Source organism: Molossus molossus, unplaced genomic scaffold, assembly GCF_014108415.1.
Source record: "Molossus molossus isolate mMolMol1 unplaced genomic scaffold, mMolMol1.p scaffold_m16_p_5, whole genome shotgun sequence".
In the NCBI taxonomy this organism is placed as follows: domain Eukaryota; kingdom Metazoa; phylum Chordata; class Mammalia; order Chiroptera; family Molossidae; genus Molossus; species Molossus molossus.
Genome location: NW_023425388.1, coordinates 36,866,901 through 36,884,323, shown reverse-complemented (window position 1 = coordinate 36,884,323; position 17,423 = coordinate 36,866,901). Strand labels below are relative to the sequence as shown.

The following is a 17,423-nucleotide window of genomic DNA, read 5'->3' as shown; positions in this document are numbered from 1 at the left end:
TTGCCCCAACTGGGTATGAACACTCAACCTTTTCGTGTATGAGACAACGCTCCAACCAACTGAGTCACTTGGCTAGGGATACTCATTTTTTTTTTAATTCTCACCCGAAGATATTTTTCCATGTATCCTGAGATACAGTGGGAGGGGGGAGGAGGGAGAGAGAGAGAGTGAGAGAGAGAGAGAGAGACATCGACATCGACATGAAACACACATCAACTGGTTGCCTCCTGCATGATCCCTACCAGGGCTGGGGACTGAGCCACAACCGAGGTACATGCCCTTGACTAGAATCAAACTCGCGACTCTGGTCCTCGGGCCAACACCCTAACTGTTGAGCCAGACTGGCCAGGGCAGGGCTCTCCTTTTTAAAATTTTTTAAATATATGAATTTTTAAAATATATGAATTTGTTATGTTGATTTAGCTTTTCAATGAGTGTATTTGGACACATGTATATATGAATCCAGTCTGCCTTGTTGCTTGAATCAAAAGTCTAATAAACGATTTCTTAATTTATTTCTTAATTTTATTCACTGCTTTGTCCAGAAAAAGGATTTGAGATTGGATTATATTATTCTCATTAAAAATATTATTTAGACTTGGCCTGGTGGCTCAGTTGGTTGGACCGTCATCCCATACACCAAAAGGTTGTGGGTTCAATTCCTGGTCAGGGCACATACCAAGGTTGTGAGTTCGATTTCCAGTTGGGGACAGTATGGGAGGCAACTGATCCATGTTCTGTGTCTCTCTCCCCCTATTCCTCTCTCTCTAAAATCAACAATACTAATAAACATATATCCTCAGATGAGGATTAAAAAATACACACATATATTATTTTTCAAATGGATAATACATGAATATGGTATGAAATTGGAAAGATAAAAAAGGGTATACAGGTCTCCCTTTGCCCTGTTCCCTACTTATTCCACCCAGTTTGCCTTCACAGATACAACCAGTTACTAGTCTCTTATGTATCCTAGAAATAGACTATACACTAGTTTATTCTTTAACAGTAGTTATAAACTTTAAAATAGTGTGTATAATTTAATTTTGTAACCAGTGTTCAGGATTTTTCCTCTGCTTGATAAGTAGCAATTGTAGTTTCTTCTTTTCCGAGAGCTTTTGAAGGAGAATGTTACACTAATTATATGTTGCATGTATGTTTTTATGTATATGAATGGATTATCTGTGTTTTAATTTTCTTCACTTCAAAAATCCCTCAGAACGTGACAGAATCTGACAGAATAGTGTAAATTGTTTATTTGAATGTTTTAAGTTATTATGTGGAATATTAAAATAGTGGAATACTAGCCCTATTTTTTGGGAGGTAGTGAAAATGATATTTTAAGATACTAGAATCTTACTGAAACACATTGAAAATATCCTTCAAAATTGCTCTAATTACTAACCAGTAAATGCTATTGTTTGCATTTGTGCAAATAATTTCCCAAAGAAGTGAGGGAGGTCTGTCAAAGTTGAAGTCCTCTTTTTTAGATTCCTTAGCCACTGTATATACTATTGATTGCCTAACTGCAGCTTGGTGAAATTCAGTGACATGGAAGCCTATGACTTAATATGTTTTCTTCCTTAGATCAACCTCTCCACTTCTCCTACACCTGCACAGTTAATAAGCCGTTCCCAGGCTTCCAGTTCTACCAGCGGCAGTATTACCCAACAGACTATGTTACTAGGGAGTACCTCCCCTACCCTAACTGCAAGCCAAGCTCAAATGTATCTCCGAGCTCAAATGGTAAGATGTGAGCTACCAAATTTTTTAGTGTTTAAGGACTTGAGAGAGATCAAAATGTTTCTTGATTTGATGCAATAAGAGTCATTTTTTATATTTAAGTTATGTTTAACAAATTTTTTACATGTATGTGCTCAACTCTTATACATTTATGTCATGAAAAATCATTTTAATTGGTAGGCCTTCGTGGTGTATCAAATAGTAATCAGCAACATTGGGAAGCTGGCAGATCTATAACAGAGGAGTGATTATTTTTTTAACATCAAATTTTATTGATTTCATACTTTTTTTCACATTTTAACATCTGAAACTGAGAAGCATTTTAAAATTGATGGCATCTCACAATTATAATTGGTACTTAGAGTGATACATAAAATCATTGTATCAAATCTTTGATTTGATAAAGTAGTTAGAAATGTTAAAAACTTGGTTATCAAATATAAGTTAGAATTTATATTGTGGCATATTCTGAAATCTAGATTAGAATTTCTGGTAATTTACCAGATGATTCTTAGCTTTGGTTATTCCCATCTCAAAATGTGCGAGGTGATTTGTGTGTCTTAGCTCACTTTGAACTTTTATCAATACAGGAATGTTAATTTGGCTATTCTGATTTCCTAATTTAATTGTTGAGCTTCCTTAAGGAATGAAGAAGTTGGCTGACATTTATTTTCTGTCTTTGTAGGTAGCTAGACAAAAACTTTGACCCTAGCATACATATGCTTTCTTTTTTTCTTGTCCAGTGAACTGAATATATATCTGGATCCCCAGATCTCCACTAAAATTGCAAAGAAAGAGTTCCCCATCATATTTCTGATAGGAAGCAATGACATGACTCACCTTTTTTTACAGATTCTGTATGGTTTTTTTTGTTTTTGTTTTTTTGCCATGAGCTTTTATGTAATTAATAATATGCTTAAGAATTACGCTGAACCATTTGAAAGGTTATAATTTGACTATTTTTGACCCCTTGGCAGTTTCATATGGTTCAAGTTAAATAGAATATCTCTTTAGGTTTAGTGCTTTCAGCTGTTTGTACTGGAAATTTACTTCTCATGAAAGTTATACTTTTTTGTTTAGGTCACTTAAGTTTAATATACTATAAAGAACTGAAGTTTAAAAGATCCCTTAATTGGTCATTTTAATTTAAACAGGAATGGTTTTTGAGGAACTGAATAACTTGATGCAATTTTGAAAGAGTATTTATACATTCTTGGAAATAACTGTCATAATTTACTGAGTTGGATTGGATAATCTTTGAGTGGATTGTATTACCTTGTTAAAGTAATGGCTCCAACCTGAGTTTGTCTGTGCCTGTTTGATGTTGATTTAATTTTGCTAAAAATACAGTCACCTTGGGAAGGAGGAGGACGTTGAGAAGGTGGGAGCCATGTTCCCCCTTCCTTTTCAACACGAGAAACTTCACTTGGATTTCTTTTATAAATTGGAGTTCTTTGAAGATTTTTAAAACATGCCTCTGCTAAATCAAAATTTGAAACCATGGTCCCATACTACATTGCTTCTCCTCATGTTTTAGTACAGCTGTAAAGAGATCTGGGTCAACTTCCTGCCAGTAACTGGCTGGGTTATCTTGGGCAAATCATTGAGCTTCTCTGCTCTTGGCTCCCTGTGCTACAAAATGTGTAGTTTGAAAAGATAATGTCTAAGGTTCATGTTTTCCTATAAACTAAACTCCTATAGATGAGCTGTTTTGAGTAGTTTGATGAATTAAAACTCTCACCTTTTAATTCCAATAATTACTTAACTCCAGTAACCTGGGACACAATATGTATACAAATAAACATGTGTTGAACAACAACAAAAAAATAAAAATAAATAAAGTAACGGCATTTTGTTTCAGTACTGAAAAAAGTTGAAAAGAGATGGTGATTATATTAGTAAATAAAACAAGTTTGTCTTTCCTTCCTTTATTATTATTATTATTTTTTTTTGATGTGAAGCTTTTTTTTTTTTTTAAAGGCTATTTTGTTGTTGAATTCTGACATGTTCCAGTACTTACATTTAGAATGAATTTTTCTTTACAGATGTTTTAAAATCAAGAGCAACCTAGGTTTGTACTATAGATCCTATGTAGCTGAGCGAAATATAGTTATCTTTTGTGGTAAAGAGGACTGAAAAGACCTTTTGAGGTTTCTTTTCATGTTTCTCACTTTAATTTGTATTCAAGAATAGTGACTATGGTTGTCTATTATAACTTATGTTTTAGGAATCCTGCCACAGTAGTTTTGAGTTGGGAGAAATCTAAGTATAATAGCTTATTTGGGACAAAATTTGCTATGAAAATATCATATTACTGAAATATGCATTCTTTTTTCAGCAATTATTTATTTTTCTACTCATCAGAATCATGTGCTGTTTCAAAAATGTTTATAATTTTTTTTTTTTTTTTTAGTTCTCTATCAGAAACTTCTCTCTGTCATGTAAAACCCTTTTGCTTAGGAGGCAGTCCTAAACTGCATTGTCTTTCTGTCACAAATTCAGTCTCCCTTGCCTGCTATACATTGTGTGTGAGACATGTTCTTTTGTCTTAGGGTATTTTTTTTTGGTTTTTTTGTCTGTACAGCTGATTTTCACACCCGCTACCACTGTGGCTGCTGTACAGTCTGACATTCCTGTTGTCTCGTCGTCATCGTCATCTTCCTGTCAGTCTGCAGCTACTCAGGTGAGCTTGTCTAGCTTCATAATGTGGTACTCGAGGTCTGCTGTTCAGACACATACATTGGTGTTTAAGTTACTGATGGTTTTACTCTTTGTTACACATTTCAGATTGAAATTTAATAAAACAATACGAACTTCTAGAAAATTGTTTTTCTTCTATAGAAATTGACATTAGCGAAAATGAGTTTTTGCTATGACATTGTGTTTAGTTTTATTCTAAAGCAGATTTATTTCTTGTTATGTGAGATATATTCTTTTGTGTAGATTCCTTTGTAAGCAGTTATGTAATAACTAAGTCAGGATGGATTTTAAGATTAAAAATGAATTAAATTGGATAAATTTTCAATTTAAAAATTGAATAAAATATTACTTTGTTTGGTACTATGGAAAAAGTGAACTTTAATTTTCTCCTCACACCATTCACAAAAATAAAATAGAAGTAGAATGTATACCTAAGGTAACAGCTAAAACTATAAAACCTGTAGAAGAAAACATAGGGAATATCTTCACAACTCTAGGGTGGAGTAAGCTTTCTTAGGTCACAAAAACACCACCCATAAAATAAAATAAATTGGACTTTATTAAAATTAAAAACTGTTCTTCAAATGACATTGTTACGAAAATGAAGAGGCAAGTCACAGAATAAGGGAAAATGTTCACAATACATATATGTGACAAAGTTCTTATATTCAGAATATGCAAAGTGTGTTTACAACTCTAATAATATCTTGAGCAATTCATTTAAAATTGGGGAAAAGATTTGAACACTTCACAAAAGAAGATATATAAAAGATATATATAAGCACATGAAAAAAATACTAAATATTATTCATCATTATATAAATGCAAATCCAAAACACAATGATTATCACTATACATTCACTGGAATGGCTAAATGAAGGAGACTGATTCTTGAGAATGTGGAGCAGCCATATTCTCATACATTGCTGATGAGAGTGTAAAGTGGTACAGCCACTAAAAAAACAGTTTATCAGTTCCTTATAAATTTAAACATATGACCCAGCAATTTTATTTCTAGGTATTTACTGTGAAAGATTTGAAAACATATATCCACATAAAGATATGTGAGTGGATGTTCATAGCACTATTCAGAATAGCCCCAAACCAGAAACAACCAATGTTCTTTAACTGGTGAATGGATAAACAAATTGTGGGATATTACTCAGAAATAACAAAGAAAAACAACAATTGCTGTACCTCAGAAACATCATAATTAGCAGAAGAAGCCAAACAACAGATAATACATACTCTGTGATTTCATTTATATGAAATTCCCAAACAGGCAAAACTAACCTATAGTGAAAAAAATTGGATTGGTGGTACCTGGGGCAGAAGGTGGAGAAGATTGACTTGGAAGGGGCATGAGCCAACTTTCTGGGTGATGGGAATGTTCTGTATCTTGACTGGAGTGGTAGTAATATGTTCTATACATATGTCAAAACTCACTGAACTGGTTCATTCATTTTATTGTATGTAAGTTATACCTCAGTAAAGTTGGTAAACATGAAGTGAGCAAATTTTAAATTAAAACAATTGAATAGAATATTACTTTGTATGATACCATTTTGGTATTTTTTCCATGGAAATTATTTTATCTTGGGATCATCCTTGGCTTCTTATTTCTTTTTTTTTTTTTTTTTTTTTTTTTTTTTTTTTTTTTTATCCTCACCTGAGGATATTTTTCCATTTTTTGTACAGATAGAGTGGGAGGGAGAGAGAGGAAAGGAGAGAGAGAGAGAAACATCGACGTGAAGGGACACATCGCGTGGCTGCCACCCGCACGACCAACCAGGGCCGGGGACAAACTGCAACCGAAGTACGTGCCCTTAGCGGGAACCAAACCCGGGTCTCTCCGGACCGCAGGCCGACGCTCTAACCGCTGAGCCAAACTGGCCAGGGCTTCTTATTTCTAATTTAATAGCCTCAGTCTTCTGGTAAAAAGCAAAAAATGAGATAGTAATAATATTCTTTGGTACTTTTTTTTTTTTTATCCTCACCCGAGGACATTTTTCCATTTTTTGTTCAGATAGAGCGGGAGGGAGAGAGGAACAGAGAGAGAGAGAGAAACATCGACGTGAAGGGACACGTCGAGCGGTTGCCACCCGCACGACCAACCAGGGCCGGGGACAAACTGCAACCGAGGTACATGCCCTTAGCGGGAACCGAACCTGGGTCTCTCCGGACCGCAGGCCGACGCTCTAACCGCTGAGCCAAACTGGCCAGGGCTCTTTGGTACTTTTCATAGACCCTCTCTATATTTTATTTAATAATAAAGAACAGTTTTAATTATTAGCATATAAAGATGTTAACCAATTGAACTTGGGTTTTCCCTAACATGCTCTATGACCCTCCCACAATTACTGAACTTTGTTGGACTTTAGTTTCCATATTTACAAAATGAGACCTTAGTCTTTGTTAACTTTAAGGTTTTTTTTCAGCTCTAAACCTTTACAAGGTCTCTTTGTGGAATGGATTTGTTGGAGTAATGATTTTCTGTTTTCTTTTTAAAAACATAATAGAGCTAGACTATTATGAACTTCCAGAATATTTTCAGTTTTCTTTTTTATATTTTGTTCCAACTAAAATGTTAATTGATTTACAAGATGCATACACTAAAATAAGATAAAATAAATTGAAAACATGCAAGAAAAAAAGCACAAATAAAGGAAAGTGGCATGGAGCTAGGAGTGGGGTGGCTATTCAGATTATATGCTTAAAGTCCTGCATGGACTTAAGTTCAACTCTTCATTTGGTTATTTAGTAGTTGTGTGGCTTTAGACAAGCCATCAAACATCTCTAATAATCATACATACTTTCAGGGTGGGTTGAAGAACGAGTAACATGTATGTTTAGTGTCTAGAACATTATAGGCACTCATTAGTACTTTTTTTTGCAATGGTGGGGAGAGGAAGACCTAGATCCAAATTCTGACTCCAACAACAGCCTTGTCATTTGCCAGCCAATTGATTTTGGACAAGATCACAGTACAGCATAATGTTTATAAGTTTGGACTCTGAAGCCAGACTCTCTGGGTTCAGGTACCTGTTCTACCACTTTGTCATTGGACATCCTTAGTCTCTTGCTTCAGTATCAACAATATAAAATAAATATTTGCAAAATAATTATAATGCTTATTTTATAGGTTGTAGTGAGGATTAAATATGTTAATAAATGAAAAATAGAACAATGTCTCATACATATAAGTTAGCACTCACTAAATGTTAGCTTTTATTATTATTACTTTTGCTAAGCCTCAGTTTCTTCACTGTAAACTAGAAGTGATAGCTCAAGAGTTGTTACAAGGAATAAATGAGACAATAATCGTAAAGTACTTAGCATACTGCCTGGCATGTAAGATATCACATGCTACTAATTACTATTTTTGTTATATATTGTCTAAAGACGAGTCACAGATTTGGTTTTTAGCTTGGAAGTAGCTAATAGTGAATCTCAACACAATGATTTCAAGCACTCAAGGTAAAATAAACCAGCTAGGAAAATACACTAACATGCTTTCTAGAGCACAGTCTGCCTTGTGGGTTCTCACAGAGAAAACATCGTACAGTGTCTTTAATAGTATAATGACCACAGTAAAGTAATTTATAAAAGTGGCTTCAGTTTAATGTGATACAGGTATGTGGCTCTGTGATGATCTGACTTAATTCAAGGGTAGACTTTGAGGAGCCTTTAGGAATTTCTCTACAATGTTTTTCTCTGCTATGCTTTTGAAATGGCAGTGGTAAGTGATGCTAATACTTTGAATATTCCAGTGGTAACTTTCCTCAAATTCTCAGGGCTGTTAGTTTTGAAAAATTTGTGCCTCCACTTTGTTAATTTTAAAGGTTATATTTTCAGTTTTTAAAATAGTGTGTAATTGAGAACTACCAAATTTGAAGTTTTATTGTCATACTCTTTAAGTGCTAGAAGTCGGTATAACAGTTAATTTTTCCTTAGTATTAAAATTTATTTTTAGCATACTGTTTAAAAATGAGAAATTTCGAAGTATTTTACCTTTATTTACTGTTTTAAATGCTCCATCCCTTCTTCCCACTATGTAAATTTTTATTAATTTAAAAATATTTATTTTCAGAAAGATATATCATAGGACTAAAGGTATGTTTATAGAAAGTAAGAGATCTTACTGTCTGGGGAATGCAGTGAGAATTGAGAAGAAAACAGCACTTTGGATTTAAAATTTAGAAACTCAGCTCTACTACCAGCAATGTAATATTAACACTTAGTTTCCTCCTAGGCAAAGAAGGGATGCTACAGTAATTCACACAGTATTTCTTAGATTCAAACTGAAAAATTTGTGTGAGAGTATTTGGTAAACCATTGTAAAAATGTAAGGTATGAAATTAGCAAAAATTACTTCATGTGACTTTTTTCAAAAGTCAGAAAGTTTCCATAATTTAATTATAGGAAAAGTCTAGATGAAATGAAAGTTGGACATCAGAGCACCCTAATGTTCTTTATTTAGAAAGGATGTGTTCTCTTCCAAAGTGAAGCTCTGTCAAGGAAATCTGAATATATGATCTTCCTATTAGTAGCTAAATTAACTTTGTAATATGCTTTGGAAGTATAGTTTACATATTTGAAATTTATTGTAATATTTAAGCCAAGATGACCATAGGTTTTATAGCCATAGTCTAAATTTTATCTATACATATAAAAATATGTAGTATATATTATATAAAATACGCACACATAGATGTTCTTTCAGAATTTTAGAAAACAAAAGGAAAATTAGAAGAAAAGAGTGTATTATTTTATAGAAATGGACTGCTGCAGGTTTTAGGGTACATTGTGTCAAATCTTTATTTACATTGTAAATATATATGCTTTTTAAATTTAAAAAATTTTTTAAATTGTCAAGTTTTTAAGATTTTAATGTGCCTCCACTAGATATTTGTTAAGATTTTTTTGGTAAAATATGAATAGTTTTTAATGTTAGTCTAAGAAAACCATAAATAGAAATAAATACAAAAAAGAAAGAAGAAAGCCGTGTAAATATATATTTGAGAATCAGATATATAGTACTACCTCAGACTTGTGGCATTTCTGTCATGTCTGCGGCACAGAACTGAGGAGTACACACATGAATGTCAGAGATGAGAGGCTGCCAGCTAGACACAGACATGAGCAACGCTAAAATAAGCTACACATTAGTCACTGCTATAGGCCAATATGATTCAAATTCTATGGGAAAAGCATTAGCTAAGGGAGGAGAGATTATTTCTAACCAGGGACTTTAGGGAGGATTCTTTGGGAGATTGAATGGGATTTTTACTGGGCCTTGAAGGAGGGTTGAGGAGGAATGGCATTTGAGGCAAGAGGAACTTGAGCAAGGGCTCTGAATGAAGGAATTGCAAGGTAGTTTGGAAAAGAATGAATAGAACAGTTTGGCTAGGATATGAGTATTATGGACTGGAGTAGTGGAAAATGGGGCTTGATGTGCTTTGGGCCTTGACTTTGAAGGGCTTTGAGTGGCAAGCTGAGAAACTTGGGTTTTAGTATATTTTATTTTTGCATTAAATTTCAGTAATACAGTAGTTTTTAGTCCACTTATATTACTATGAAATATTTGATAAAAATCAGAGAAGATACTCCATATGGTCTCACTGAGAAGATTCTTGCATTAGCTTAGTATGGAACTGATGAAAACCTCGACTGCCCTGAAATATTTGTTTAGCACCTGCTATTGGCTGAACATTTCATTTGACACAAGGAAAGAGAAGGTCTAGATAGCTTTTGAGCATCCGTTAATAATACAGTTGTAGAGACAGAACACACATGACACTGAAGAACATTTATAAAGCAGCCATGTATCATTTTAGAATCTCTTTTACTTCAATTTCCCTCCCAGGGTTAGTATAAATGTATTTGGTACATTCATTACAGATAGGCAAAAACATAGGCAGTTATTGGAGAGGCATATTCTGCCTGGCTGTTTGGAAATGTTATAAACCTCACATGACTGTAATTGGGATGATCCTTGCCACCATCCAGACTGGCAGTATTTTTAGAATGACACCGGGTATAGACAGGAGCCATCACAGAAACCATTTCAAGGCCATGCACAATCTTTTCAGTTCGTGAGGTCTGGTTCTCAGAGGCAAGTTAAGTGTTTCATACAATAACGAAATCTAACTAAGTTATCTTAAAAAAGGAGTTAATGGAAAATTATTTTCATAATTATCACAATGGGGCAGGTGATTTTAAGAATTAATTTTCTTACAAGATTAGTGGTTCCTTATAATCTCTATAGAGCTGGTAACTTTTTTGTTGTCTCTTTCTTATGTATCCACATTCTTCTAATTATCTAAGTTTTTGAGGTTCTTGTAACCTTAAAATGTTTCACAATCCTGGCATGGAACAGTCAGACTGAGATTCTTCCCTACACCCTTTGGGCTCCCCTGCCTCTGCAAGTTTGCTCAAGTTTTCCCCTTTACTTAGAATAACCTTCCTCTTTCTCCTTCTCGTTAGCTGTCTCCAAGCTGGTAATAATTTTTAAATGCAGTATGTTGCAGAATAATTTACTCATAGTTCATATATATATTCCATTTTCTTTTAGTTCTTAATGATTCTCTCTTTCCCTTAATATCTTTTTAAAAAATGTCACAATATTTTAAGATTTGATTACTTAGAATAATAACTCCCCTTTCCTTTAGGATTAATTTGTTGTTTCAAGTGCTTGGAGCTTATGTATGAAGAGCATAATATAAATGTGTTGTCATTATAATGATAATGATTACCACATCAATTAATACCATCTATTTCATCCTTATTTTTTGTTATGTGGTCCTTAGGTTCAGAATTTAACATTACGCAGCCAGAGGTTGGGTGTGTTATCTAGCTCACAGAATGGTCCACCAAAAAGCACTAGTCATACTCAGTCATTGACAATTTGTCATAACAAAACAACAGTGACCAGTTCAAAAATCAGCCAACGAGATCCTTCTCCAGAAAGTAATAGGAAAGGAGAAAGTCCAAGTCTGGAATCACGAAGCACAGCTGTCACCCGGACATCAAGTATTCACCAGTTAATAGCACCAGGTGGGATAAAACTTTTGTTGAAAATAGTTGCATTATTCATTTTATTACAGGCAGAGAAAAACAAAGATGTCCATTACTTGAATAAAAATGATACTTTTAAAGCATTTCAAAATGTGAATTTCATAAGTTAAAAAAGAATATCTCAATATTGTAGCTTGAAAAAAGAATCAAAAGGGCCCAACAGCACCCTGGCTCAGCAGTTAGAGCATTGGCCTGCAGACCAGAGAGGCCTGGGTTTGGTTCGCGCTAAGGACACATATGTCGGTTGCAGTTTGTCCCCGGCCCCAGTTGGGGTCGTGTGGGTGGCAACCAGTCATTGTCTCTCTCTCACATCAATGTTTCTCTCTCTCTCGTCCTTCCTCTCTCCCTCCTGCTCTAACTGAAGATAAGTGCAAAAATGTCCTCGGGTGAGGATAAAATAAAAAAAGAGCCCAACAATTAAAACAAATTGTAATAATACACATATATGTATGTGTATATATACTTATATATACATACACACACATATATATTTTGATCAATTGACATTTGATTATCTTCATTATGTGCTGGTCTCAGCGATAATAAAACCTTTTAGCTTTAGAAACAAGATTTGTCTGTAGTTTATTTAATATGCTTTAGTGGAACAAAATTAAAAGTCTTTAGAAAAGCAAGTTTTTATGTTTTTGTGTAAAATTGTCATTAGTGGGAGGAATTTATCACTTTCCAAAAATAAGGATTATGCACAATTATTTTTTATACCATGTTGCTTTTTTCCATCTCGGATTTCACCTCTGAGAGGAAGATGTCAGGGAATCAACTAAGTCATTTTCTTTCTCATCAACCTTTGAATCCCATGTGCACTCCTGCTATCTACAGATAACCTTGCTTCATGGTTCTCATGCTGAAAATGTTGGGGCCTTTGAGAGCAAATTTTCTTACCATCTCTTTTATTCATCTCAGAATTTGTCAGTGCTGAGCTTTCTTCACTCTGATAAGATAAGGAATTATCCGCTTTCTTCTTTAAAGTTAGCAATATTTGCTTGTGTCATTGATTGCATCGTTTTTACTGGCTCCTGGTCTTTATCATAGTTATTATGGCGTCTTTTGTCTCCCTTATGCTGGATTTTTTCTTTGCTTCTTCAGCATACTTAGGTCTCCCCTAATCTTAATATATATGCACATGTATTTATTTATTTATTTATTTATTTATTTATTTATTTATTTATTTGATAGAGTGGGAGGGAGAGAGAGGAAGAGAGAGAGAGAAACATCGACGTGAAAGGGACACATCGAGTGGCTGCCTCCCACATGACCCAACCAGGGCTGGGGACAAACTGCAACCGAGGTACATGCCCTTAGCGGGAACTGAACCCTGGTCTCTCTGGACCGCAGACCGATGCTCTAACCGCTGAGCCAAACTGGCCAGGGCTATACACATGTTTTTATACCACTATAACTATTGTTTATTGAAAATATCTGTGTGTGTGTGTGTGTGTGTGTGTGTGTGTGTGTGTGTATGTGTGTGTATATATGTGATGCACTGGGCTAGACACCTCACATATGTTTCATTTAAAAAAAAAATCCTTTTCGCTCTGGCCGGTTTTGCTCAGCAGTTAGAGCGTCGGCCTGTGGTCCAGAGAGACCAGGGTTTGTCCCCGGCCCAGGTTGGTCGTGCGGGTGGCAGCCACTTGATGTGTCCCTTTCACGTCTCTCTCTCTCTCTCTTCTTCTCTCTCCTTCCCACTCTATCTGAACAAAAAATGGAAAAATGTCCTCAGATGAGGATTAAAAAAAAAATCCTTTTCTCCAACCTCATCAGGCAAGCATCTTTCTATCCTATTATAACTCTGCATTACTTTTTAAAGATTTATTTTACACTACTGAAGTCTGCATTCTCTCTACCTAGACATATTTCTCTTTTTAAGTTTCTGTTATGCTAATACTGCCCACATTCTCTAAATCACCCAATCTCAATATGTTGGAATTGTTTGATCCCCCTAGTTAGAAGTCTCTCATTACTCTGAACTTGTATAACATTTTTATGGCACTTTTTCTTTTATAGTTATTTATAAACCTATGATCTTAGCTCTTCTATTAGATGGTAACCTCTTTGAGGGTAAGATAATAATATCAAGCACGTATGTGTCAGGCACTTTACATTTATTAACTCTTTCTTTAAAAACATTTTCCCCCCTTTATTGATGTTAGAGAGAGGAAGGGAGAGGGAGAGAGAGATAGAAACATCGATGAGAGAGAACATCGATTGGCCACCTCCTGCATGCCCCGCACGGGGGATCTGGCCCACAACCTGGGCATGTGCCCTGACTGGGAATTGAACTGGCAACCTCTTGGTGCATGGGTCGACGCTCAACCACTGAGCCATACCGGCCGGTCCATTTATTAACTCTTTAATCCTTTTTTCAGATTCACCTTTCCATCCTTTTATCTTGACTGTACTAAGTTGTGTCTTGTATGTACTTCTCTACAATAGGTGGACAGTAAATATTTGTTGAATTAATAGTTTTTTTCCATTTAAATAATGGAAGTTATAGCATAATTTTTTATATTTGTATTAATTAGGTATCACTACCTAGAATTCTTAAATCTGAATCTTAGACCTAAGTACAAGCTTTTTTATAATGTATAAATTAATAAATTTATTCACAGTATAGTTAGATGTGAATTCTTTTTTTCCTTTCATTAACTTATTTTTTATTTATATTTTTTAAATTAATTAATTTTTGCTACAGATGTTTCTCCTTTTCCCCCCAGTGAATTCTTTTTTATAAATATCTGCATGCCAGGTTTTGCTCTCTGTATGGCTTGATAACAGGGTTTTTATACTGAATTTTTGTATTCTCAGCCTCAAACCAGCCTCTGGCTAGTGCTGAAAGGAGTCAGTAAGGAGCAGCGATCACCCACTGTGCTTGGAATGACTGTTCAGGACAATTTCTAGTGATGCCCATAGATTATAGTGGATTGATAGATTATAATGGAGGGTAGGTTAATTCCCTTCCAAAGAGAATGTTGCCTTCAGAGAAAGCTAGGAACCTTTTCAGGGTTAGTTCAAGCAAAGAGATCTATCTATATTCAGATTTTCAGTCTCCCTGAACTCCCAGTACCTGGTCCTAAGTTGACAATTATTGTTCCCCTTTCATTGAAAGTGCAATAATATCTTTATTGTTGTCTTCTTATGACCACTATTTTATGTAGGTATGGAGAAGACCAATAAGCTAAAACCAACAGGCTCTCAGGACAATTGCAACTCCAAATGCAGATGTTATGTGTATTAACCAAACTCGAATATTCTACAGTGTTGGTGATTAGCAACAAAACCAAATGGAATATCCTAAATCATATAAACCTTTGCAGCTACCAAATTATAAATTCATTAAATACACTGTGATTATTCAAAGCAATTTGTATCTTCTGGCAAAAGCTGTATTTTCCACCCTTTTAGTTTTTCTTGTTGGTCAGAAGTTTAATCTGAAGCTAAACTTTTTTTTTTTTTTTTGGACATTTTTGGATTGGTAATTTGTCCTTTTTCTCAATTACAAAAATGCTTGTTCCTACAGGTCACTTTCAAATAGAAAAAAATCTGTGTTCCAATTTAGCTTAGTCTAATATTAAAATGGACATGGTTGTTGTTTCCTTCTGTGTATTTTTAGGGTGCTAAAATCATTTTGTTTTCTTCATTTCTTCTTGAAGGGGTGTTCCCACTTGATAGCTAATAATTTTATTTTTATTATATAAAATAAGGCAGCCCTAGCTGGTCTTTCTCAGTGGTTAGAGCATCGGCCCACGGATCAGTGAGTTGCAGGTTCGTTTCCAGTCAAGGGCACTTCCCTCAGCTGCAGTTTGTCCCCAGCCTTGGTAAGGGCTGTGTGGGAGGAACCAGTCGATGTGTCCCCTCTCGTGTCGAGGTTTCTCTCTCTCTCTCCCTCCTACTCTGTCTGAAGATAAATGGAAAAATATCCTCAGGTGAGAATTTAAAAAAAAAAAAAATATATATATATATATAAGGCAAATGTCTGGAAATTATCCTTAAGTATATTAGAGCTCAAATTTTTTTATAGCAGTTTTTATAGCTTTTATGAAATTAGTCTAGTTGGAAAAAATATATACCCTTTTCTTTGCAGACGTTAATTCATTGTGTAATGAAAAACCTGTGTTAATCTGATCAGGTTGCCATAAAAAAATACCTTAGACTGGGTGGTTTAAGCAACAGTTCTGGAAGCTGGAAAGCCCAAGATCAAGATCTAGCAATGTTTTAGTTTTTGGTGAGGGTTCTCTTCCTGGCTTGCAAATGGCTGCCTTTTAGCTGTGTTCTCACGCGGCCTTTCGTCTTCGTGCTAGCAGAGAGGATAATGAGCTCTCTGGAGTCTCTTCTTACAAGGGCACTGATTCTCTTAGGTTAAGCTCCCACTTTTCTGACCTCATTTAACCTGAATTACTTCCTTAGAGGCCCTATCACTAAAAAGTCACAATTGGGTTTAGGGCTTCAACATACAAATTTGTGGGACACAAACATTCAATCCATCCAGACTCAGTTAGGACTATGGGTTTTTGTAATATATTGGATTAATGTAATACCCCGTCTACCTCATGGGGTTGTTTTAACTACTGAATGAAATAATGTATTTAGTAATTTAAAATAATATATTATTTATAGTTATTATTTTTAATATGTTTTTATTGATTATTTAGAGAAAGGAAGGGAGAGAGAGATAGAAACATCGATGTGAAGGAGAAACATTGATCGGCTGCCTCCTGCATGCCCCCGACTGGGGATCAAGCCCACAACCCAGGTATGTGCCCTTGCTGGGAATCGAACCAGGACCTCTCAGTCCAGGGGACAATGCTCAATCCAGTGAGCCACACTGGCCAGGCGATTATTTACAGTTATTAAAGAGTTCTATATAAGTGAGAGATGATGCCAGTCATGGATTCTTCAAGTATAATGCCAATAATAATAATAATAATAATAATAATAAAATATATTTCAGAAAAAAGCAAGCATGATATGATTTTCCAGAGCACTAGGGCTTTTCTTGTACAGAAGTATTGTTTCATATAGCCTCATAATTATTCTGTAATAGATGTGCTTGTCAGTTAGACTTATGGACTAATATAATAGCCTCACTGATTTCTGATCAAAGAAAAATTTAATCTAGGTGAAAGGATAGACTGTTAATCTGTTGAATTATCAACTCTAGAATATAAAGATTGCTTACTTCTAGAGCACAGAAGTATTTTTTATTCCTGTGAATATAATATCCGTTGTACTTAAAGAATATATAAATTTTAATTATAACTTAAACATTGAATTAAAATGGGCCTTTGCTGTTATGCTTGTAAACACACTATTTCTTTATCCGTAAAAAGAGAATAATACCTATCTACTTAATAGGCATTTTTTTTTATTAGTAAGATGAGCAGTGTGAAAGTAACTAGAGCCCTTTGAAGGAAAGGCACACTATAGAAATTCAAGAATTTACTCATTATAGAGTCTTTATCAACACATTTGTAAAGTGCCGACAAATTTTCAGTCTCAGTTTGAAGTATACTAGTCTAGTTATATGAAAATTATTTGATTAGATGAAATTTTAGACTTAATTTCTATTTAAAAAATTCATAGATATTTATTGAACCTTCTAAATGCCTCTTTTTTAAGATGTTAATCAGATGTTAATTTATTTAAAGGATCTCCAGAATTTTATTTATTTTTTTCTTGTATCCTCACCAGAGGACAATTTTGTATTAATCTTCAGATAGAGCAGGAGGGAGAGGGGGGGGGGAAGAAGAGAGAGAGAAACATTGACGTGAGCGAGACACATCTACTGGTTGCCACCCACACGACCCCAGCCGGGGCTGGGGACAAACTGCAACTGAGGTAAGTGCCCTTAGCGGGAACCAAACCCAGGACTCTCTGGTCCACGG

The 17,423-nt window shown here is 34.9% G+C and overlaps 1 protein-coding gene across 8 annotated transcripts in view; it reads left to right on the top strand.

The window, feature by feature from the left end:
* The window catches only part of PHC3 (polyhomeotic homolog 3), an 87,533-nt gene that overhangs the window by 26,837 nt on the left and 43,273 nt on the right, over nt 1–17,423 (top strand). For all 8 annotated transcript variants that reach the window (XR_004956838.1, XR_004956839.1, XR_004956840.1 and 5 more), the window contains exons 5-7: nt 1,591–1,749; nt 4,331–4,429; nt 11,256–11,502. Coding sequence is in view for 5 of the 8 variants with exons in the window: in XM_036243582.1 (XP_036099475.1) it covers nt 1,591–1,749; nt 4,331–4,429; nt 11,256–11,502 (505 nt within the window). In the remaining 3 variants the exon portion in view is untranslated. The remainder of the gene's footprint in view (nt 1–1,590; nt 1,750–4,330; nt 4,430–11,255; nt 11,503–17,423) is intronic.